Below are 24,042 nucleotides of genomic sequence, written 5' to 3'. Positions count from 1 at the left end.
CCCACCCTGGGGCTTCCTTTCTCCTCGGCATGTCCAGGCATGGCCACCCCAGCGGGGGACTCACTCCTGAGCTGATGACACCGGAGATCACGCCTGGCTGGGCTCCCCCCCCCCCCCGGTTCCAAGAACACAGTCCCCATCTCTCAGAGCCGGACCCCTGCGACAGCTGGGCTGGTCCTGGTTCTTCCAGAGAAGCTAAAGGCATCTCTGTCACCTGTCCAAGCCTCAAGGTAAGGGCTTTCCAGGCCTTCCACGGCCAGCCTAAGCCCGCCACCGAGACCTGTCTTTGAAACAGGTGGGTGCAGAAGTTACAGCTTCCTGGTAACAAGCCCCTCCTCCCCTGCTCTGCATGGCAACGCAAGGGGTTTCTAATGACTGAATTCTTTATTAAAGAAAGCACAACCATTGGGAAGTTTAAATATAGCCTCCCAGGAACCCAGTTAGCTCAGCCCCTGGGACCTGCCCTGCACCTTCAGCCGTGGTGTGAAACCCACAACGAGATCCCCCAACCCCACTGTCTTCCCTCTGGAGTCTTCTTGGCTCTGAGTAGAAGACACGGATTCTGTGAAAGGCAAAAACTACTGCAGGTCTGAATGAGGAGGGGAAGTTCAAAGGTGTGTGAGGACACCTCTTTTTGCTGACCTAGAGCCCCGGGGAGTGGCAGGGATGGACCCCAGCGGCGGTTTCTGGGGGCCTGAAAAATACACGGTCCCATCTGGGAGGCTTTTGCTCAAGTCGCAGTCAGAGCCAGCAAACCCTAGAACTCTGCAAGCGGAGGGACCCCGTTCCTGTCTCTCTGGGGTTGTTAGGGCTCGGTCCCTGGGTAGTTCTGAGAGCAGAAATGATACTCCTCAAGAGCTGCCTGAAGACTCCCTCTCCTTGCCCCATGGCATGCTCAGGCCACCAGGAAAGACGAGGAGACAGTGAACAGTGTACAAGAGTTTATTTAAATGATATCTGAACTTAGTTCTATCCTGTGGGGCCCACGTTACAAGTTCCATCTGGGTCCATTACAACTCTAACCAAAAAAAAACCAAAAAAACAAAAAACAAAATCCACAACTTTTTCCATGTCATTAAATATATTCATATATAATAACCATAATATATTAGTATGCATTGGAAAGAAACACTGACCCAAACAATATGTCATGGTCACAACTAAACATTTACAATTCTGAGTGAACAGAACTCAGAAACGCAGGAGGGAGCTGGGGGCAGGGGGGGACGGAAGTGCCTTTGGGAAGGGGGAAGAGAGGTCTGATGACGTGGGAACGGGGCCGGCTTGGTTTTGGCCAGGGGACAAGGCCCCACGAGTACGCATTTGGATACCCCTGGGGTATGACGTGGCTGTCGCCATGAACCGTGGCCCAGTGACCCCAGCCATGAGTCTAGTTCGTCCATTTGCCAGTCTCACTCTCTCGGGGGTATAGGGGACTTCCTTTACGTGTTGAGACCTGACATTTTTCGGTTTCATTCCATTCTGGGCCACACCCAAGGAAGTCTGTACCCATTCCCTGCATGCTACTATGGAGGCAGAGGGGACATGAGGGGCCTTGGAGAGGTCTCCAGCCCCCCTGGCTTATACCACAGGGGTCCCTCCCTTCCCATCTCTGGGCACCTGGGGCAGCCCCTCACCTTCTCCCTCTCTTCTACCCCGTAATCTTTAGTGTTACTCTTTGTCAGTCAGGCAGGCACGTTGCTGGCGGGGGCTCCAGACCACCCAGCAGGTGAGAAAAAGGACAGGTGGGCATTCTGTTTTCATTTTTAAAAACTAAGCTGGTATGTTTTTCTCAGACACCTACATATCACAACTCTGGTTAATACACTCTTCCAAATCAAAAGCTAGCTCCGTTTTACATCCGATCCTAACTGTACAAACCGGAACGCCTCCGTTCCTCCTTCCGTCTCCTCCCAGGGAAGGGGGCGGGCAGGAAGAGGGTGCTTTCCCCGGCATGGGCCCTCGCTGCTGAACTTGGTGGCTGGACTCAGAGGAGCGGAGGGCTGTGTCCTCGAGATGGGCGAGGCAGGCTGGGATGACTGAACTCTCCCTCCAGGGTCCTCACCCCAGCCCCCACCACGGGCTGCTCTGGGGCCTGGCCACGGGGCAGGGGAGGGGGGACAGGAGAGCCTGCGCCCTCGGGGTGCTGAGCTGAGGGGCAGGCTGGTGGAATTTAAAGCGAGAGGCGAGGGGGCCTCGGAGACCACCAGTGCCAGCCCCTCAGGGGACGTGGGGTGACACTCAGGCCCAGGAGGGCACAGCCTTTCTAGGCAGAGTGGAGAAGCCAGACAAGTGTGAGCAGAAAAGAGAGCCGGCCCTTTCAAGAAGGGGGCCCAGCAGTTAGGGAGACCTCAGAGATGCTCTTGGTGCTCACAAACCTCCCAGGCCTGGGGCGAGGAGGGCTGGCTGCTTGGTGGGGTCCCTGTGCACCCAGCCGTGGGCCTGGATACTCCTTCCCAGGACAGTGCTGTCCTCTCCCTGGCCCCTTAGGCGTCTCTCCCAGTCTGTTCTGGAAGCTCACCAAACACCCCCAGGCAGCCAAATGTCCTTTCTACGACGTTTCAGGATTGGCCAAGGACTGCCTTCTTGGACCTCTGGTGAGTTTACGCCCTGCCTCACCCACTCTTTCCGCCACCTCTTAAGATGTTGTGCCCAGCCCTGGGACCCTGTCCCCGTCCCCACCCTGATTTCTCTTCCCCAAGCTAGATGCAGTCACCAGGGCCAGTGTCTCAGCAGCGACCCAGCCGTGCGAACCGAGGGGGTGGGTGGGCTACAGGGCAGTGTGCAGTGAGGGGCATTGTGGCCAGAAGCCCGGCTCTGGAGTCTGAACCCAGCTCTGCCTCTTACTTGCCTGTGACCTTGAGCAGTGTCCTCGCTGGCAGAAGTGGGCTGAGAATCCCTGTCTCGGGGTCGTCATGAGGCTTAGGTAAGGTCACGTGGGTAAAGTGCCTGGCACAGAGCAGGTGCTCAGTAAGACAGCTGAGCTGTGGGCCGAAGCAGGGGAGGCGGAGGGAAGCCAGACCACGAGGGGCTGAGCTTCATACTTGGTCTGACCCTTGCAAGCCACCGAGCTCCGGCAGGGAAAATGAAACCAATTTCCTGACTGAGAGCAGAGCCAGGCCTCTAATTCAGTGTGCCGGGTGTGAGGACTGGGCCAGAGGCCCCTGGGCAGTGCAGAGAGCTCCGAGGCAGGGCAACAGAAAGGCCCCAGGCCTCGATGATGGGCCCTGTGTGCAGAGAGCCAAAGGGCCAAAGGTCTGGGGCTGCCTGTTTGGGGACAGTATCTCCAGAAAGCTTTGAAAAGGAGGCCTGGCCACACCATGGGGCACGGAAGGCAGAAGGGGTAGCCGGAAAGAAGCAGGTGAGGTGTTGCGCAGCTGGAGGGGGAGCCCCAGGCAGGGGTGGCTGCAGCGGGCTTGCTTGGTCCAGCAGTCTCTGTCCCTTTCCCGAGGGATGCGGGAGTGAGGGCAGCAACAGGAAGTGGTCATGGCTTCCTTGGCCCACAGGAACCTGGTCATCCCTGTCACTACCTGGCTGAGGCTCGGGCACCCTGGGACCTTGCTGAGCTCACAAACCCTGGCCCTCCTGGACAAACCCCTTCCCCCAGCCTGGCCCAGCTGCCTGTGCAAACCTGCATTCCATGCCCCAGGCCCTTCCCAGGAGCTGACTTCATTACACAAATAGTGTCACGGCCCCTTCCCCCTTCCCTGGAAAATGTCATAAAGGGGCTGGTTCCAAGTTTCCAGAAAGGAAACTCTTTGGGAGGTTTTGCCTTCGCAAGGCCTCCTCCAACAGGCAGCTCCAGCGTGAGGCGGTGACCACCCGGCTGCGGCTCTTTGGGGGTGTCCTTGGGCCCACTGCCCTGGGCATGGGCTAGCACCCATTGCGCACCCCAGCGGGGACAGGCGCCAACCCGGGATCGCAGTCCTCTGGCTCCACCAACGGGAATCCCCACCCTGCCCCAAGAACCACCCCCCCAGGACCAACTCAGCAGGTGGCAGCAGAAGCCACAGGCCACCTGGGGACTGTTCTGGACCCCCAAGGGCCTGAGGGGGCCCAAGTCGTCGCGGCCAGGGGTCCGCGTGGGGATCCCCAGACAAAGGAGGGTCGGGGGGGTGGGGGGGAAGTGGGGTGTCTCGCTCAGCGCCTCCCACCCCAGGGTTCACAGTTCTCACGTCCCCCTCTCCAGAACCGGCCAGCGCTGAGGGGGTGGCCCCACCTGCGCAGCTCTGCGCCCCCAACCCCGGCCCCTCGTCCACCCCACCCCCACCCCAGGTCAGGCCTGCTCTGCCCGGGGAGCGCGCCGCTGCTCTGGAAGGAGCCCGTGAGGTAGCTAAGTCTCGTCCTCATCTCTCCCGCCCCGGGCGCCTGCAGCGGGAGGGGGAGGGGAGGCTGGGGCGGGGCCACGGCCCAAGGCCCCACCCTGCAGCCCCGCCCCTGCCCGCTCCCCACGCCCCCCACCGCCGGGAAAGCCCGCTTGGCCCCACGCCCCGCCCTGCCTGCCCGCCTGGCGCCACGGCCACCGCGCTAGGCCTTCTTGCACTTGCCCTTCTTCTCGCGCTGCTGGAACTTGCGCAGCCGCCTCGCCCACGTGTCCCGCCACTGGATCACCAGGCTGCTTTTGTCCGCCACGATGCCGCTCTGGTCGGGCGAGTCCTCCGCGTTGCCTAGCAGCAGGTACTTCTTGAGGGGCTTGATTTTGGGACACTTGCAGGCGATGTCCCGTGAGCGGATCCACAGGCTCTGGTCACCACGGCGGATCCGGCTCGTGCCCTGCTTGTACACGGAGATGATGTTCACTGTGAACTTCCACCAGTCCCCTGCCTTGTCCGCTTTCAGGATGTGGATCTGGACCGCTGCAAGGAAGCACAGGCAGGAGAGTGGGACCCCGGGGCCAAGGAATGCCGCCTGCACCCCCCCCCCCCCGCCCTTCCTGCAGTCAGGTGGGCCCTGCCTGCTTGCACAGCTGAGGATAGGCCAGCCAGTCTGATGGACAAGACACCGCTGGGATGGGATGGCACAGGGTACCCCACTGGGTGGTACGGAAAAGGATCTGGGGAACCCCACCTGCTGCTACAGGAAGCCTTACGTCATGCCTCTGTTGAATCTTTGCCTTTGGGGACAAACCTCCTCTAGGGCCAGCAAGGCCAGAAGACGCTTAGAGGAACTGACCACCCCTCCTCCCAGCACTCTGGGCAGAGTCGCTGCCCAGGACAGATGCCTTCTGTGAGAGCAGTGCCTGTCACTCCTCAGGCCAGGTGGGAACCTCCTTTAGTGCCCACCCCCCACCAATCCTCCTTCCTGCCACAGCGTTTACAAGGGCTCCAAGCACTGAACATCAAGCCTCATGACACCTCCAAACATACAACCTTGCCCTTGACCCAGTCCCAGAAAACCATGATGGGCTCTCAGTGCCGTGAACCTGCCCTTCCAGATGGCCATGGCGCCCTTACGGCCCTTACGGCGTCCAGGGTCCTTGTAGGGCAGCCCCTCCCATCCCTGCCAGGCTGCCTGCCTCCCTCCCGACCCTTTCCAATTCCCCAGGCCATTCGCCTCCTAATTCTCAACTGAAACGTCCCATGGTACAGGGGTTTGACCACTGGAGCCTGCATTGGAATGCCCCGAAGGGCTTGGTAAACAGACACTGCTGGGCCTCACCCCAGAATTCCTGATTCAGCAGGTCTGGAGTCCACCTGTCACCAGTTCCCAGGTGGCGCTGCTGCTGCTCCCCGGAACACACTTTGAGAATCAGTGCCCTAGTAAATGTTAATGTCATTTCTGCAGGATAGTAAGAGAGGTTTTTAAAGTAGGGAGAAATGCCTTTAAAAAAAAAAAAAAAGATGGGGAACTTTGCTTCAATAATGTTTGTGAGATTGAGTTAAAGTCGAGAGGTTTCTTTAACTGCAGGACTTTTCAGAGCCTTCAGTCTATAAATCGTTATATGCGTGTGGGTTGGTTTCCCAAAAAACTCTTGAGTGCAGACCTGTGCAGCTAGCGCATCTCGGGTTAGCAGAGCCCTGTGCAGCCCAGTTGGGTAACTGCTGGGGGAGCACACAATCATTCCAGGGGCGAAGGGGAGAGGTCTCTGCTGCACTGACCGATCAAGGAAAACCCGGTCATGAACCATCGTCGGAACAGGGCATGCTGCCCTTGCTGAGCCCACTGCCACCCCCTGCACCTTCCCCCCTGGCCCCGGCTCAGGAGTGCCCTGGTAGATGAGTGGACTAGGGTCCTCCTGGAAAAGCAGCAGCAGCTCGTCTCCAGATTACACCTTAAAGACCCGAGCCGTGAGCCGGCTCAGTGGCTCCCACAGCCTCGAGGACATGTCCCCAGGCATGCCAAGCGGTCCTCACCTGCCCGCTTACAGCCCACCCGCCCATGCTGGCCAGCCTCTCTTAAGATCCCTGGGGCCCTTCCTGCTCCCCCTTCTGTCCCCACATTTGGCTCAGGATGCTGGCGAGGTTCAGGGATGGTGGGGCCCAGGGGCACGTCTGCCACCCTTCAGCTCATCCTTCTGGGGTGAGGGACATGGCAGATTTTCCCATATTTCATTTCAGCCATTCCTGGGCATCCTGAACTTTGCACTCCAGTCTGAGGGCTCCAAAGAATGGCTGCCATGGCAACCGTTTCCATGTTTTTGTCACCAAGGGACTCAACACTCAGTGTGAACTCTGAGATGGGGTGGGGAGCCCTCTCCAGCGTGCAGAAGTGGCTGGGCCGTGTGTTTGTGCACACGGAGGTCACCGTGGCAACTGAGTGCCCCTCGGCTAAGCGACAGGGGAGCCGGCATCCCTGAGAACCCCAGTTTCCTCTCCTCAGGACTGAGCTGAATGCAGAATGAGGCTCCGTCAGGATGCCACTGTTTCCCTGCGTGGGACCCCCGACCCCCCGGCCCAGCCATGGTGCCCTCCCCCATCCCCCACCCCCATGCCTGCCAGCCGGGGTGAGCAAAGGGTGGCCCCACAGAGATGCTGCAGAAGGCCCCTGGGGAACGCGGCTGTGACTCCAGGCACTGAGCACCTTGTGGTCTGACAGGCTGAGCCGTGTCTCCCAGCCCCAGATGTCCCAGGAAGAAGTGCCAACCCCCCAGACCTGAGAATGTGTTCGAGTCCAGAGGGTCATTACGGAGGTTGTGAAGTTCAGAGGAAGGCAGGAGGGGGACTAGTGTCCCCGTGAGGACACAGAGAGAAGCAGCCATCCACGAACTGAGGAGGGGGCCCTCCGGAGAAGCCGCGTGCGGACACCTCCATCTCAGACTCCGGGCGTCCGGAACCCGAGACAATAAACTTCTGCTGTTCCAGCCCCTGTCCTGCGGTACTTGGTTCGGGCAGCCCGAGCAAACTTGTACATTTGGAACTGGGGGCTCGGGACCTTAGGTGTCGGCCCCGAGCTGGGCGGGAGGACAGCCCCGAGGACGTGGGCCAGCCCGTCTGGGAGGCAGCCAGAGCGCGCTCGCCTGACCTGGTCAGGCCCTGGGCTGGCCCTTCTTACTCTCTGGCTCTTCACGGAGCAGGAGGATGGGAGACCCCCGCCTCCCCTTTCCGGGGTCTGGAGTTTCCCTCCCCTGAAGGAATGTTCTGGAACACCAGGCAGGGCATCCAAAGCAGCCCTCCTCCCCCACCCCAATTCCCCCGGCCCTGCCAGTAGGCCTGGAGGGGATCCACTCAACACTGAGGACGCAGCCCAAAGGGGTACCCCATCCCTGAACACCCTGCTGTCTGCGAGAATTCAGGGGCCAGAAGCATTGGACACCGGTCCACGGAGACAAAGCAATGGTCCCTGTTCTCTCTCCCCCCCAGCAGCTGACGGCAGCTCCTGGGCCTTGGAGCTGGACGGCACGGGCGGGCGCAGGGGAGGGTGGCAGTGGGGTTCATGTGATTATGCTGGAAAAAATCCACAGTTCCGCTGCCCTTGGCAACGCGTCCGCACATTACACAGCCCACCAAGTATGAGCTGCACACACAGTGCGCGGGCCAAGTCCCTGCCGTGCACATGCAGCTGAAAATATTCAAAATACACATTGAAACGGTGACCTCAGGCAGACCCACTCCGCACGCTCGGTGAGCGCGCCCGCCACAGCGCCGGGAGTCCAGGATGGCTGGGGTCCCCTGGGGGGCCCATGGCATCGCCCAACAGGCACGCCAGGCCCCAGGCAGCTCTGCCCATCTGAGCACCACGGTCCCTGCGGGTGTGCCCCTACACCCACACAGAACTCAACACCCCGCCAACGAGCCTCAGCAACACCCCCATCTGTGCTACTGATGTCCTAGCTTGACCTTTAGGAGGGCAGACTGGGGGCTCAGTAAGGATTCCCCATCCCGTCTTCAGAAATGAGGGAGGTGACCCTCAGAAAGGCAGACGGAGACTACCTGGGACAGGAAGAGGCGTGTGGAGACCAGCCTGCAGGCAGAGGGTCCCAGCACAGAACCAGGGGGTCCCCCTCTGGTGCAGAGGCCAGGCAGTGGCTGGGCTGGGGAGACAAAGTAGCCCCGCTCTCAGTGGTAAGCAGCCAAATCTCGGGGTTCACACTGCAAATGCCCACCCTTATGCTGAGGGCTTGGGCTGCAAGCATGCCCGGGGCTGGGGGTCCCGCCCTTCGCACAGACAAAAGCAGGCATTGGCGGGGGGACCTGGAACTCACGAGGCAAGATGGGTGAGGTCAGCACCCCTGTGGACATCGCTGAGCAAAGCCGCAGGGGGCAGCATGTCTGCAGAACGGGGCAGATGCCCGAGGAAAGGCATGGAGAGGGCTCATGGGCTCTAGGGAGCAAGGAGCTGGCCTCTGTGGCCAACGTCCTAGGGGCCAGGCCAGCCTGGAGTCCCCACCATCAGTAGCCAGCTCTGATCAGCAAGGCTGCAGACAGGGCAGGACAGCCCCCCTTAGCAATTCTGGGGTTCACAGGAAGGACTTAGCAGCCCCCGACACAGGGCTGTGACAACCGACTTCTCTTCTAATCCTGGCTTGTGGCAGGGCTGGCAGGGACCATGCACCTCTCATCCCTCCCCTCCGCTGCAGGTCTGGCTGTGACTGGGAGCAGGGGAGTGGCCGACCAAGGGCCAGGCCCACAGAAGCCAGTCAGCAAGAAGGGCCTGTGCCCGAGTTGGGCAGTGGACTCAAAAGGCAGGCCCGGGGTAGGCTGGGTGCCTCTGGCTGGCACCGGGGGGCGGGGGTTCCTCTCAGCTGCTGGGTGTGCAAGGCCCTCTATGTCCTATAGGAACAGACCTCGCCCTCTTTCCGGGGAGCCTCAACCTCTATGAGTCCCAATGCAGGGAGACCCTCAGGTCACCAAGGCACCCTAAAAAGTCAGAAGCTCCGGGTCCCATGCTTGGGTTCCTCCACAGGGGGACCTGCTGGCCCACAGCAGATAGCCCTGTTCTCGCTCTGGACAGGGGAGCCCCCCATTCATTCCGAGCCTCCGTCCCCAGCTCCAGCCCTGATCCAAGAGACTCGGAGCCTGTCAGCTCGACCCTCAGAGGACCTGGCACAGCCACCTCTGGGGACAGTTACTGATAGGAAGTAGCTCCAAGCTGACTTGTGTCCCTGCTGGTAGGTTTTGGGGACCCCCTACTGGCATCAAAGTTCCCGACTGGGCCAGATTCTAAGAACAGAAGTGTATACAGTTGTTGCTCATTCATCTGCTGGCTCAGCCTGAGGACAACCTGCTGGGCTGGGGCCCTGGGGGAGGGGCCGTGGCGGAGGGGCCCTGGCACCCACCCGAGGGGAGAGGGGCTGCCAACCATCTTCCTCTTCCCACAAGCCTTGAGCCCTGGGACACCTCCGCGGGGAGGCTTCCTGCCGCCTGGAGGTCTCCTGGATTTATGGGCCGCTCAGGGTGGGCCCCCAGGGGCTTCCCAGCAGCCGCCCCTCCCAAGCAGGCCTGGTGGCCAGCCCCTGGCCTCCCCCGGCGCCCCGCTGCCCGCCCAGCCATACCTTCCTGTTGGGCCAGTCCGGCCGGGGAAGGCTTGTCACCCATCTGTCTCGGAGACAGCGGCCAGGACGAATGGGGGAGGACACTAACCCCACAGAAACCATTAAAACCATGCAGCCCCATAAATCTCCCGGTATAGAAAGTGTGTCATGAGTTGCAGCTGCTTTCATAAAATGCAGCCCTGACCACATGTTTCCCCATCCCCCATGAAGGTAAGAAAGCCCGGAGCCCAGCCAAGTCTTGTTCTTGGAGATGCTGACCTGCCGGAGGCGGGGCAGGGGAGGGGGCCAGCGAGTGTGCGGGTGGAGAGGGGGTGCAGGGCATTGAGGCAGGACCCGTGTACCCACCACAGGGTATCTCGGCCGTCCTCTATAAAGTGAGGTGGTGAGCTGAGGCGAGCTGTGGCCACAGCAGGCCACAGCCCCCCAGCCATAGCCCCCCACAGGAGTCCTCTGGAGTCCCCCAGCTGCCACCCCCAAAAAGTCACACCTCAAACCTCAAAGAAGACAGGGACGCCCACCTGCGGGCCGGCTGAGGGTTCCTCCTTTTTCCCCCTCTCAGCAAAGACATCTTGGTTTGCCCCCCCCTCTCTCAGAACCAAGAGCAACGTGAATGCTGCCTCAGTTTCCCAGCCAGGCCCCAGGGCTCCGGCTCCATTCCTGGGAGGGGAGAGGGGTGACACCTGGGACCAACTCCCTGCACAGGGATCCTCGGAGGAGGGGATGCTGGGAATCAGAGTCAGACGCTGGGGAAGACATGAGCCCCATTCCCTGGGCAATGGTCTCAGTCTGGCCCGGCCACCTGCATCCCCCTTCACGAGTGAGACGGGGTCAGGGGACTGGCCACCCCACGTGGCCAAAGGCTCGGGTAGGAGAGTGGGGCGCCCTCATCAGCGGGCTGGTCTCTTCCTCAAAGGAGCCAAAGGGACAGAGGGCCCCCTCCCCGTCAGGAGGAATGGAAAGAGCCTGGCTTGTCCCCTGCCCCCCATCACAGGTCTGGCCAGAGCTGCCGGAGTGTCACCCGGAGGATGGCCTCACACAGCCCCAGGAGGTGCCCGACAACCAAGCCCGCCTCCCAGCACCCCTGGGAAGGTCCAGGGAGGAGCGCCGCCCCAGGCTGGTGCACCAGTGGGGTCCTGGCCTTTGAAGGAGGGCGGGGCAAGCAGACTGACCTCTGCTAATATGGCTTCAGATCAGGCCCCTCATCACACCCCCAAAGTACCACCGCCCCCGGCCACCGCCCAGACATGAGGCCTCCAGAACTCATAGAAAGCCTGGTGCAGCGGGTGCTTTTCTGGCTACAGATTGATGCACACTCCACGGTGGGGGTGTGGCCCGTCCGAGCTCCCCAAACAGCCTGCAGCCCAGGGCCCATTTAGGACATAGCCTCCAGGCAGCCCCTTTGCAGGAGCTCAAAGGGCAGCCAAGCCCGCTTCCCCAACCAGAGCCCTGGAGTGGGGGTGTCCAGCAGTCACGGGTCCTCTCATGCACCCTCCACATGCCCCACTTGACTCTAGCTCCTAAAAGGCAACCCACACCCAAAGGACAGAAACCACTTCTCCAAGGAACCCTGAAGACAGGGCACCAGGCCCGGAAACAGGAACAAAGCAGGATCCAGACCACAGTCCCAGAGTCCTAGGGGTGCTCCTTGGCCGGCCACGTTCCCCCAGGGGAATCTAGCAGACACCTGTGAGCACTCAGAAGGGTGTCCCTGGTCCCCTGGCATGCCTCCCACAGTCCCGCTCCAGAGGGTGCCCTTGGGTTTGGGGGCAGGGCTGCACACAGCAGGTGTACACAGACTGGGGGCAGGTCTGGGGCAGGAAGGACCCACAGGATCCCCACCACAGTGGCGCAGGGGTCCATCCAAGCCCTGCGTCGCTGAACAAGATGCTCTGTGACCCTGGACACAGGCTCCCGGTGGGCAGAGAGGACAAGTGCTGCCTGTCACAGGTGTGGGACACAGCCGGCGCCCCCAGCCCCAGGGGCAGAGCTCTCCAGGCACCTTGGACAGATCCCCGCCCCCACCCCCTCCAAGCCTTCACGTTCCAATCAAGCTGTCCCGGGGGGCCCTTGGGCCCTCCCTGTCCAACCTTGTGGTCACCCGCATTCCTCGACCCCAGCCTGACTCACATGGACCCAGCCCCACATCTGGCCTCCATATGGAGCTGGCCCTCTGGGAGTGGGGAGGAAGGAAGGTCACATCTGGCTGGGGAAATCGGAGGCTCCCCAGGGGGATGGTGACCCCCCCAGGGAAGGGTCAGCGAGCCTCTGAAACACCATGCCACGCGCCGCTGGCTGCTCAGTGTTCCGCTCCCTGGGGCTATGGGGGACTGGGGGGGTGGGGGCTGGCGTCTCCCAGGAACGGCCTCAGGAGGGGGAACACCCGCACCCACACCCAAGCCCCTGGATTTCAGGGGGCTGCAGACCCAGGCACGTTGTCCCTGGGACATGGTGGAGAACCCGTCCAGCTCTCCGCACTTAACGGGAATGGTCCTGACCAGGAAAGGTCTTGAACTCAAGGTCAAGAAAAGGAAGGGGACAGAGTGTTACGAGGGGAGAGGCCATGGTTTGCCGAGACTGTCCTCCCTCTTCCCCGGGGTTCCTGGAGCCAGTGTGACAAAAAGAGACCTGAGTTAGGAGCCTCTCCCCTGACCCCATCTGATCTCCGGCCTCAGCAGTTCTCGCCAGCTCCGCGATCATCGGCGATCATCGGCGGGCTCCCACCAGCGGCAGCGCCCCCACATGTACCCCCCTCGGGGACCGCCCGGGACCTCCCTCCCCAACGCGGCCATGCCCATCGCCAGCCCCGCCGGTCCCAGCCACGATGCCCGCCGTGTCAGCTCCATCATCTCTAAACATCATCCCAACACCACAGGGACCCCTCCTGCCCATATGTGCGTCCTGGAAGTCTCTCGGGCTTTGCAGTCCCCAGTCCAGAGCGCACTCCTGTGTCTGGTTGAGTCTCAGCATAACGCGGGCAGGACACGGTGTGCGCCCCGTGACAGGTGTTCGTGTGGATTTGTCAAGGACGGGAAGGAAGGCCATGAGGTGCCCCGTCCCGGGCCTGGCAAGGCCCCGGGAGGTCCCTGGGTGCGGGGGGTGGGGGATGTTGGGGTGAATGACAGTTCCAATTAGGTCCCAGGCCTGCTTCTGCCACGGGGCCTCCCGAGCAAGCAGGCGCATGCGCACACGCACAGCCCAGCAAGCCCCGTCTCTCCCCACGGATGCCAGCAGGGTCCCCCCTTTGAGCCGCACCCAGACGCCATCCTTGCGGGAGCTCAGGAGGCGTACTGGACGCAGATCGTCTCGTGAAAAGCATTCTGATTTTTCCATCGGGTGGTGCCAAAATGTCTTTCAACAAAAGGGGTGACTAATAAACATTTCTGGGAACGAATCATTTTTCCAAGAACTGGCAAAAGTGAGATGATCTCACCTTTCAGAATGTGAGCTGTCCTTCCCCCACTTGCGAAGCCCAGGGAGAAGGAAAAGCCTGGAGGCAGCACCCAGGAGCCCACGGCGGCCCGCGTGAGCAGGCCCGGCTCTCCGTGGGCTCGGACATGGCCGTGGATGCTGAGGTCCACTGGGGGCTCACTCCAGGCTCTCTGGCCCCCACACCCTTGCAACCAGCACCTGCTTCCCCAGCGTGTTTCCATTTCTGTGGCTGAGGCCCTCCTCCCTCTGCCTGGGAGCCTTGCTTTACCCCGTGAGCACTGGCTACCGAGGCCCCCTCCTCCAGGAAGCCCTCCCTCTATGCCCTCTCTGAAGAGCCAGGCTCTGGAACTCAGGCTTGTCCACCCCGCCCCGCTCTTGACTGTGTGCCTGTCTCCCTCCTAGACTGTAAGTTCCTTGGGGGCTAAGCCAGTGTCTCCTCCGTATCCGTAAGCTCAGTAACCAGGACAGGATGGGGCATACAGCAGGTGCTCGATGAGTGTGTGAAGAGGGACCGGCTGGGGATGGGTGTGTGAGGGAGCAGGATGCCCCGGGATGTGTGTGGGGGGGGGGGGGGGGTGCACAGGTGTGGTGAGTGAGGACAGGGCCCGGAAGGAGGTCATGGACAAGGGAGCAGAGGCAGGAGGCCAAGAGGCCCGGCCTGGATGGTAGGTCATGGCAGTGGCAGCGAGGGCTGTGGGCCTGAGACCTTCCCCGGCCCCAGCCTTACGCCCACCCCCCACAGTGCCCTGGGGACAGTGTCATTCTGTCACCCTCATTGCCTTGACTCCCCTGGCTAGCAGCGCGTGACTCCGGGGGAGGGGCTCCAGACAGATGCTGCCCGGACTCGGTGGTGAACACACAAGCGGGCACACTCACACACACTCACGGGCCCACGCAGGCACACACAGGTGTGCTCCCTATCACACAAGCACACGCACGCTCTGATGTGCACACACACACAGGGTCACAAACACACATGTGCGTCTGTGCACATGCATTCATACCTGCCCACCTACCCCGCTGTCACACAAGGCACGTGTGCACGCTCACACATACAGCCACACATGTGCGCACACACACCCACATGCACACACAGGAACACTTGCATGTGCTCACACACTGTCACACTTGTGCGCCCACACGTGAGCACACTCACATAGGCAGCTCCACAGGAGCCCACTCACACGCCCACATCCACACTCAAGTGCACACCCACAAGCACACATGCAGCTGTTCACACAATCCCACCTACCTGTGCACACTCACACATGCTCTCACACGAGCTCACTCACCAGGGGCGTTCACACGAGGCAGGGCCCCTCCCAGGCGAGTGTCCCCAACAGGCCGGCATCACAGACACTGGACAATCAGGCGCGCACCTGTTCTCCATGGGCACCTCGCCAACAGGGTCCCCTCGAGGGCAACAGAGGGCCAGGTGACCACAGACCACGGGGTCACCCTGCACCTGCCCCGAGCACACTGGGTCTCATCCAGAAAGGCATTATGTCCCCTGGATGAGACCCCCATGTGACAGGAATCTGAGGCCCAGGCTGGTGAGGCTCCTGCCCCAAGTCCCACAGCACACTGGGGGGCTGCGTGTCCAGACCATAGGGCTGCTGTCCCCTCCTGCAGATGGGAAGAGAATAGGCCTCCCTTCCCTGCTAGTGGCGCTCTGTGGATGCAAGAAGCGCGGTGGGACTTGGCCCTGAGGCCCTCCCCTGACCCCCGTACCCCTTGCTCCGCTTGGTGCCCACCCCAGCCCCTCTCATCGGGAACGTGCCAGAGCGAACACAGGGCAGGACCCGCCCGCACACCCCTTCTTCTCCCTGCCCCAGTTGGCGGAGACCCATCTCCACGTCCCCGGCAGGAGACAGGGGGCCCAGGGCCTGCTCTTCACGTGGCAGGGGCGGCCATCCTGGGGTGCTCATCAGCAGCTTCTGGAACATTCAGGGCACTGGTTACATTTTCTAGTTGGCTCCCTGCTGGGTGTCCAAGCAGGGATGATGCAGCACCCCCAGAAAGTCCAGTCCGCAGTCCTCCTCGGCCTGGCCCGCTCTGCCCGCCTCACCTCCCCGCAGACCCCCAGGCCAGCTCCCTCCTCGTCCTCTTCCTGTGCATCACACCCCTGCACCAGCCTGGGGAGGGATGTCCCCACTCTCACGTTATCCAGGGGTCTGTGGTCCCAACGGAATGCAGGGTCCTGCGAACCCAAGCACCTCACCAGCTCCCCACTCCCAGCCCCAGCCTGAGGCCTCGGGCTGCACCTGTGGGCCCCCGCCCTGGAGGGGAGCTGCTCCCTCCCTCCTGAATAAGCCGATGGGGCCCCTCTAAGTTCATAAAAAGACTGTGTCTGGTCCCCTTTGACAAAAAGAGGGTGTTTAGCCCTCCTGCTGATGGGGGCCAGCAGAGCACCGAGGGGGGACAAGCGTCCCCCAGAACATTGGGGGTCAGGAGAGCTGAATTCAACGGAGGAAAAAAAGACAAGAGAACAAAACGGGGCCGAGTCCCACAGAACTAGGTGTGACGCACGCGCTATTCTGGTAACTGTTTTAAAAGCCTAATTTTTCCTTTCTTTGCTTTTAGAACCGAGCAGGGGCTGCAGGCCTGCACCTCACAGAAGGACTGCTGGGCTCTCCCCCTCCAGCCCTCAGGTGTGTTCCCCCAAAGATGCTTCCTGAACAACTCCAAGCTCTCCCGCCCCAGCACGCCCACTATGCCGTCCCCCGTTCTGGAAAGCGCTCTCTGCGGCCGCTGGCTCTCAGGGCCTGTGGACAGAGCCCCCACTTGAACCCCAGGCCCCAAGCCTGCGACCGCGACAAAACCCTTGGGCCCCCCTGCCTGAGCCCTCATCCCTCCCTTGTGCGTGTCACCGGGGGTGAGACCGCGCTCCCTTTCCCCTTCAACCATCTCGAGGTTTCTTCTTTTTCCAGCAGCTGGACGTTCCTGCACTGTCGTGGGCGCAAACACTTGAACGGGGCTTTGGGGAACTGGCTGTTGGCCCCACAGGGGTCTGGATCGGGGCCACCCGGAGACACACCCCCAGCAAGGGGCAGGCTAGGCACCCTGGGCAGGCTCTAGGCTCTGGGGACATAACGTTGCGTGTGTGCGTGCGTGTGTACCCGTGTCTGTCCACACACTCACACGGGTACAATGATTACGTTTTAGAAGTTCTCCAAATTCCTCTGGGTTCCCTCATGCATTTCGTTACATTTAAAGGGCCGGACCCTTGTCCTTATTAAAGAGAAACCCCTTATGTCTGGTTCCCAGGGCCTGCCCCGGGCAGACGGCAGGCCGGGCTGGGTCACGGAGGGACAGAGGGACAGACAGAGGTCCTCTTCTGCTCTGCTCCTTCCTCCCTCTCTTCCTGCCCAGCCGCCAGGCAACTCACAGGGGTAGCTCCTCCCCGGGAGCCCGGGAGGCACCGGGCCCTGTTCTGGCAGCTTCCAGACATACAGGTCTGGAAAGGTGGACAGAGGAGGCCGGCGTGGTATGGGGTGGACAGGCCTGCCAAGCCCGTGGCTGGGGGACCACCTCTGGGGGCCAGGTGACAAACAGGACCGGGCAGCAGCAGGGGGAGTGGGGGTGACGGAAGGGGGTAGGGAGGGTCGGCCGCCTCCCCAAATCCGCCAGGCCCGATGGGTCTAGAGGAGGGCCAGACGGTGGAAGGTGCCAGGCCTGGGTTCAGAGCCCCTGGGCCTCCGTCCAGGCCGCAGTGACCTCTTGGCCGGGTGACAGGGGCCTCAGCTACCCATGTGGACACCCAGGTCTCTGCCTGGGGTCCTCCCCTGCCATTGCCAACAGATCCCCTGGGGCTCCTGTTTGCTAGGCCCCTGCTCTGAAGTGACCCCCGGCTCTCGGCTGCAAGGGTGGCCTCGAGGGGCTCCCCTCCTCCAGCAGGCTCCCCAACAACCTCCCAAGTCAGGCTCTGACCCCACATCACGTGTTGTCTGGCCAGCCCAGGCCTCCAGCCAGCACAGCCACTCTCAGGGACCAGACACCACAAAGCCGGCTCCTTACCTCCTCCCAGGGTTGGGCGGCAGCCTGGCAGGAAGGAGGTTTCCAGCAAGTGCATACGGAGCGGGACAGGACCATCCAACAGAGAAAGGGGGCACGGGGGTCCTGACACCTCAAGGGACAGGGCTGTCAGCCCCAGAGCTGCTGGCCACAAAGCACCCTCCTGGACCCAGCGACCACTTAAAATGCAGATTCCCCGGCCCACCCCAGCCTTTGCAGAGTCAGCATTTGGAAGGAGGAGGCTTTTAAGCCCACGGAGCTGCTGCCCCCTTTCCCGACACCTGGAGGACCCCACGCTGAGCCACGGAGGGAGACTTGAATTGAAAGCCCATCATACGGAGAACGCCACCCAAGACCAGAGAGGCAAAGTGACTAATATGAGGCCACACAGCCCCCAACCTGGGGCAGAGTGGAGGCCGGAGGCCAGGCTAGGAATCCCAGCCACAGGGGAGCCCCTGCCCAGGGCAGAGAAAACTCAGTCCTCCAGCCCTGCAATCCCCTCGCAACCCCCCCCCCCAAGTCCCCTGGCGCCCTGTGTCTCCAAGGGCCTCAGGGGAAGAGCTGACAAGTCTCTTGGGCGTGGGATCCCACCAGCCAGGCCCCTGGCTATCACGGGACACCAGAACCCGCCCCCCCAACCCCACGCCCACTGATCACATGGCCTCCAGACAGGGAGCCGGGCACTCACCATAGTCCTTCCTGCAGTACTTTTTCATGTTAATCTTCAGCTTCCCTTTGGAGGCCTTGCAGTAGGAATCACAGTCTGCAGGGGAGGAGAACACAGACAAAAAAACCTAATTAGGCTGGGGATGAATAGGCTGGGGGCGAGGGGGAGGCCGCCTCCCCAGATGCCCGGAGGCCTGCGATACCCACGGGCCGGGCGGGGCAGCCATTCAGGGCAGCCTGGCCTTCTCTAGAGGCGCTTGGGACAAAGGGCCCCCCACCCGGCCCGGCCCCCCACCCGGTGGCCCCGAGGAGCCCTTCAGCCGATGCCTGGAGCCCCCTTGGCCTCTGCAAGGGACACTGGGGCCTGTGGTATTGTGCCACCCAGGGCTTCCGAGCGCCGCCCAGATTCCCCCCACCCCGTTCTTAAGACACAACTGGAACCTGATTAAAGCCGATAGAGGCCTCATTGTCACCCCTCGCCCCGGGTCTGTGTCAGGCCCTGGCTTTCATGGCGCAGAGCCTCTGGCTGGGGTCAGACCCCAACAAAAGAGGTCACGGAGGAAATTAGCAGCCCATGAAGCATTAGAAAACGCCTTTGGTGTCCACTCTACTGGAGTGTGCAAATAGAATGGCCCGCGGAGGGGAGTTCAGTTCTAATGGGCCCCACTGCTGCGAGGCAGGGCTGTGGGCCTGCGGCCACCAGGAGCATGTCGGGGGGCTTCCCGGAGCCGGGGTGCGAGCCAGGCGGAAAGTGCAGGGCCCCCTGGGGTCGGCTAGCCCCTGAGCCCGCTTCTCCTGAGGCTGAGGGACTCCGTCCAACCATAAGAGCAAATAACCCGCCTCGGCCCAGCCGGGCCCTCTCCTGGCCAGCTCTTCCCGCTCCTCTGACAAGGCGATGCAATGCTTGGCCAGATTCACAGGGGACCGTCACCCTCAGCACGATGGCCAGCCCACGCCTGGGGCCCAAGACATCACTCCAGCCCACTGCACGCCACTGCCCGACATGCCAGGCCTCACTCAGTCTCACCATCGTTCTAGGATGTGGGGGTGATGGTCCCATTCTGCAGATAGGAACACTGAGGCCCCCTGCCCAAGGCCTCCCTGACAGCTGGTGCCCAGGCTGGGCCTTGAACTCGGATGTGAGAGGCCCAAGGACTGCTCTCTTGGTTATGCCACGCTGCGGTTCAGTGAACACAATGTGAGCAGGGCGTGAAGCTCAGAGCAGGGCACGAGGAGTACCCCGTGTTCCAGCAAGGCCCAGACAGCCGGTGGAGGGCCCAGAATGTTCTAGAAGCTTCTGGGGGTGTGTCCGGGTGACAGGTTGGGAGGGCTAAAAAGGGGACACACACACATCGAGGGGACCGCCCCAGGAGCAGGTGCAGCCCCTCCCCCCGCAGAGGGCATCGCCAAGCTGACCTGGGGGTAAGGAAGGATCTGTGTGGGGCACAGGACAAAGCTGGGGAGGGAGTCAGGCCTCCCAGTGCCCCTCACCCGACCCCCCCCTTGGCTTAGCGATACAGAAAATATTCAGAGACAAGAACTGGTCTCTGGCCCCATGAGATGTGGCTGCCTCCTTCCAGGTCTTGGAATTCACTGACTAGTGCCTTGGTTAGAGTCGAAACTGCTCCATCCCACTGGCCAGGGTGCCCATGGCCTGGCAGCCCCCTGATGTCTCCTGAGCCAGCTTTTGGGAGGGGCAGGGGGAGCACCCAGTGGGGAACCAGTCCCAGGAAATAGAGGAAAACACAGCCCCCCTGCTTCCTGGTCCCCTGTGGTCTGAGCCCCAGGACCCCCTCCTGGTCGCCAGAGCACCCTGCCAGGGGCATCTGGAGGCTATCCTGCTAGTGACTTCTGCCAGATAGCTGGCTGGCCAACAGGGGTGGGAGGCGACCTCTTGGGAGGCAGGGACACAGCTGTCCAGGGACCACTGCCCACATTCTGCAGCCACCAAGCCCAAGTGGTCAACGCAAGGTGATGGCAGCCCGAATGCACGGAGCCGAGGCACCTGCACTGGGCCCAGCGCCCCATGCCTCACCCTAGGGAGCAGCTGCTCCAGGCCACGGGTCAGCCAACACAGGGACAGATGACGCGCCCACAAAGCCACTGCCGCAGCTGAACCCAGGATGTGCAAGAGACCCGCGGTCCCAAGAGCAGGCTGGGCTCCCTCCCTGCTCTCACCACCTAGAGAAGCTAACAGGATTGCAAGCAGTGCTGGGTGATCTCCCCAGGACGGCCTTGAACCGCCTCCCTCCTCGCCTTCTGGTTATTTTTTACCAAAGTCAAAAGCCTTTGGCCCATGTCTGTGCTTACATTCCAGGTCGGGAGGAAAATCATCTCCGCCCTCCCTCCCCGGGGGGCCTCTCCGGCTGGGCCCTGAGGCACACAGCCCAGCACCGTGTAGCTGCGGCCTCTGCACACCTGTGAGGGAGGGCCTGTAGGTCCCACCTGAAAGCCAGGAAGCCAGAGCTCAGGAAGGTTCTAGAACACCTGCCATGCACCGTGGGGGCTGAAGACACGGTGGCAGAGCCCAGTGACAGTCTCCTCCCAGGGCACCTTGAGCTTACTTCTTGCCTTTTCTCCTGCTAACACCGAAAGTGGTTCTTTCCAGAGCCAGATATCCACCTGGGACAGACATTATCCCAGAGTGTGTGGCATCCATTCCCAGCCCAATGAGAACATAGGAGTACCAGCCCCATTTCAGAGCTGGGGTGGGCCGGCCGCAGAGACTCAATCCCAGGACTCTGAGATTATGACCTGAGCCGAACGCAGACACTCAACCCACAGAGCCCCCCAGAAGCTCCAGAAATACTTCTTAAGGGCCATGCGCTCATTGTGAGATGTCCCCCCACTCCCTTTGGATTTGTCTATTCCAGCTGGGTTGAGAGTAGGAAAACAAAGACCGAGACTCTTAGACCTGTACGTAAAACATAGAAACACTCTCCTTTGGGTAGAGTCAGTAACATCCGGGTCATGGACACCGTGGCCGCTATCTGGCGGCCAGCGGATTCTTTGTTTTGGGTGTGTTCCACACAACTGAGGTCATCGGACAAGTGGTCCCTGGGTAGGGAAAATGTTCCTGCCTTTTCTTCTTCTATCAAATACACACACAGCCACAGAGACGGCCTCAGGAGGGACAAGCCACAGGTTTCACATGTGGTTCTGACTCCTTCAAAATGGCATATCTACTTGGCAGCGACCCCTGGAGCCCCTCTTTGCCTGGTGCCAAAAGAGCTGTAAAGACGAGAAAAATGAAAATTCACACTCCCGCCAAAGAAAACCAAACAGATAGATGACCCCGTGCTGGAATCTGGGAGCAGTCTCTATTAATTAAAGGCAGATGGTGGCAGAAGGAGAAAACCTGTCCCGGGTTTTACCTCGAGACGCAGCCTCTCGTCCGACGCATGGAGAGATCTCGAAGAAAGAGAGGACACAGGGACAATGAGCAGGAAACAATGGGCAGGAGGTAGGCAGGGGCACTGGGGCTGGTGCCTTCCTTCAGGGAGGGGACACTCAAGGAAGGGGAAGAGGGCCCAGAAGGACAGACAGCGCGCCTGCATATTTGCACTTCCATTTTTATCAAAGCGACTGGCGCAGAGAATGAGGAAATCAGGCAGTGCGGGTAGAAGGATGCCATCCCCAAGGAACACAGTGAATCAAGGGGAGACACTGGCAGGAGCCAAGGAGCAGAGCCAGAGCTGTACCTAGTCCCCTGCCATCCAGTGTGTATCCGAGATGGGAATCCAGTTGTCCTAGTAGAAGGATCTCCCAATTTTTTTTCTTCAAAATTCCAAACAGTAAATATTTTAGGCTTTGCAGGCCATACAGTCTCTATCACAAGTATTCATAGTGTCTGCTGCTGGGGCATGACAACAGCCATGGACAGCATGTGACCGAACTGGCAGGGCAGACTAAAAAAGATCTAAAAAGACTCAGCTTCTGTAAAGTTGGAGAAGAAAGCCAGAAGGGAAAACCAGCCTGAGCTAAAGAGGCCATAGGATGATACAAAGAACGTGACACAGAAGAGGAAGAAGAGCTGGAAAAACCAAGACCCAAACCAAAAAACTCAGTTGCACAATCAAAACCCACTTCGGAAGCAGTCAAGAGAAGGGACCCTGGAGACACCTGATTCGGACACAGAGAGAATGAACTGGGGAAACTCTCGCAGATTCTAGGGGAAAAGGATAAAGACAATAAAGGATAAAGACGAAGGAGAGAATGGTGAGAATGTGGAGGGTGACGTACGATGGGGCGAGAAGGCAGCAGGAGCCCAGCAGGATAGAAACAATGAACAAAGATCGGACTTCTGAGCTAAAGGCAGACCGACACATGCACAAGAAGGCTCACCAACTTTCTGAAAAAACATCAAGGAAGAGAGGCCAACACCCAGACACATCTTCGCACACATATGACATCGCAGGATGGGGGAAAATCAGAGGCCGATTAGAAATCAACAAGAAGAAGCCAGCCAGATGGCCATGGAGCGATGCCCACAGGTCGTGAGGAGGGCAAAGTCTGTGACCACGGAATTTTATACCCAGCTAGACTGTCTCGTATGTGTGTGCAGGCCACAACAAGCCGAAGGCATTCTCCAGTGTGCAAGGCTGCCGACAATATTCCAATCATATATCCCTTTCGAGAGAGGTACTTGGGAATGTTTTCCAGACAACTAGGAAATGAATCAGAAGTAAGAGTTTAAGAGGGGGCAGTCTCGGTGAGACCGTACACTACACATGTGGTCACGGGCTTGGAAACCTGTGAGGCGGAGATTTCATATTTGGTTCTAAAACTGAAGGCAGGGGTGTCTGGGTGGCTGAGTCATTAAGCATCTGCCTTCGGCTTGGGTCATGGTCCTAGGGTCCTGGGATCGAGTCCTGCATCGGGTTCCCTGCTCCGCGGGAAGCCTGCTTCTCCCTCTCCCACACATCCTGCTTGTGTTCCTTCTCTCACTGTGTCTCTCTTAAAGATTTTTGAATAAAATCTTTAAAATAAAATAAAACTGGGGCATCTGGATAACTCAGTGGGTTAAAGCCGCTGCCTTTGGCTCGGGTCATGATCCCAGTGTCCTGGGATCGAGCCCTACATCGGGCTCTCTGCTCGTTGGGGAGCCTGCTTCCTCCTCTCTCTCTGCCTGCCTCTCTGCCTACTTGTGATTTCTGTCTGTCAGATAAATAAATGAAATCTTAAAAAAAAAAAAAACCATTTCAGAGGGACATCACTCAATGAAGCGACTTGTTTTTAAAGCTTACAACTTTGAAAGAAGACACTATAAAGATTCTTTAAAGACGTTCTAAGTTCGTCACCCGCTAACAAAGAAGTTCGCCTTGTAATTAAAAAAAGAGAGTGTTTTGCCTGGAATAACATCATATTGAAATATACTAAGAACAAAAGTGTTAGGAACACATAAGGGAACAGACAGTAACCTGAGCAGTAAAATGTTGCTTAATTAATTCCAAAGGAGCTAGAATCATACAGGCCATGTTTCCTGACAGCAACATTAACGAACAGGATTTCTTGTTAAACAGAGAAGAATGACAATATATGTATTCGGCTCTAGAAGTTAGAAAGCAAGCAAAACCAACTCTGAAGAAAGCTGGAGAGAGACTGGCAGCAGAAGTTGAAACACCAGAAAAAACTCACACGTTGTAAATACCCCCAAAACGGATTCTCAGGAAAGCCCCCAAACCAAGAAACATAAAAAAACACGCACAAAAAAACCCAAAAACCCAAAAACAATGAAACAAAACAAAACAGACAAAACACTGTCATGTCTAATTATGAATATGAGAGAGAAATCAGGCCCGCGTTAGGAAGTCAGGAGGAAGGAACTATAATCAGAGTCAAAAGTGTAATTATGTTATAAATCAGAAGGCTGCTACCCTACACCGCTTTAGGCTGAAAGTGACAGGAAATGAACTCCATGACTTTTTAGGAAAATGTACATGACCAAGTCAAACAAAGAGAGGCAGAATCTTGGGCCATCTCTGGACCTTATGCTACCTGAC

The 24,042-nt window shown here is 59.7% G+C and overlaps 1 protein-coding gene and 1 long non-coding RNA gene across 4 annotated transcripts in view; one reads left to right on the top strand and one right to left on the bottom strand.

Annotated features, from left to right (window-relative positions):
* Positions 1 to 926: 926 nt before the first annotated feature.
* Positions 927 to 24,042, bottom strand: part of NTN1 (netrin 1) — a 171,621-nt gene continuing 148,505 nt past the window's right edge. For all 3 annotated transcript variants that reach the window (XM_082708218.1, XM_082708219.1, XM_082708217.1), the window contains exons 6-7: positions 18,063 to 18,137; positions 927 to 4,856 (exon numbers count right to left, since the gene is read on the bottom strand). In XM_082708218.1, coding sequence (XP_082564344.1) covers positions 4,528 to 4,856; positions 18,063 to 18,137 — 404 coding nt within the window. In that variant the 3' untranslated portion in view covers positions 927 to 4,527. The remainder of the gene's footprint in view (positions 4,857 to 18,062; positions 18,138 to 24,042) is intronic.
* LOC309852054 lies at positions 4,893 to 5,906 on the top strand. Its single transcript, XR_014305050.1, has 2 exons — positions 4,893 to 5,258; positions 5,681 to 5,906. It is a non-coding gene; the product is annotated as an uncharacterized lncRNA (long non-coding RNA).

The sequence above is a fragment of the Mustela nivalis genome (genome assembly GCF_964662115.1).
Source record: "Mustela nivalis genome assembly, chromosome: 17".
Classification (NCBI taxonomy): Eukaryota; Metazoa; Chordata; class Mammalia; order Carnivora; family Mustelidae; genus Mustela; species Mustela nivalis.
This window is presented reverse-complemented; position numbering and strand designations above follow the sequence as displayed.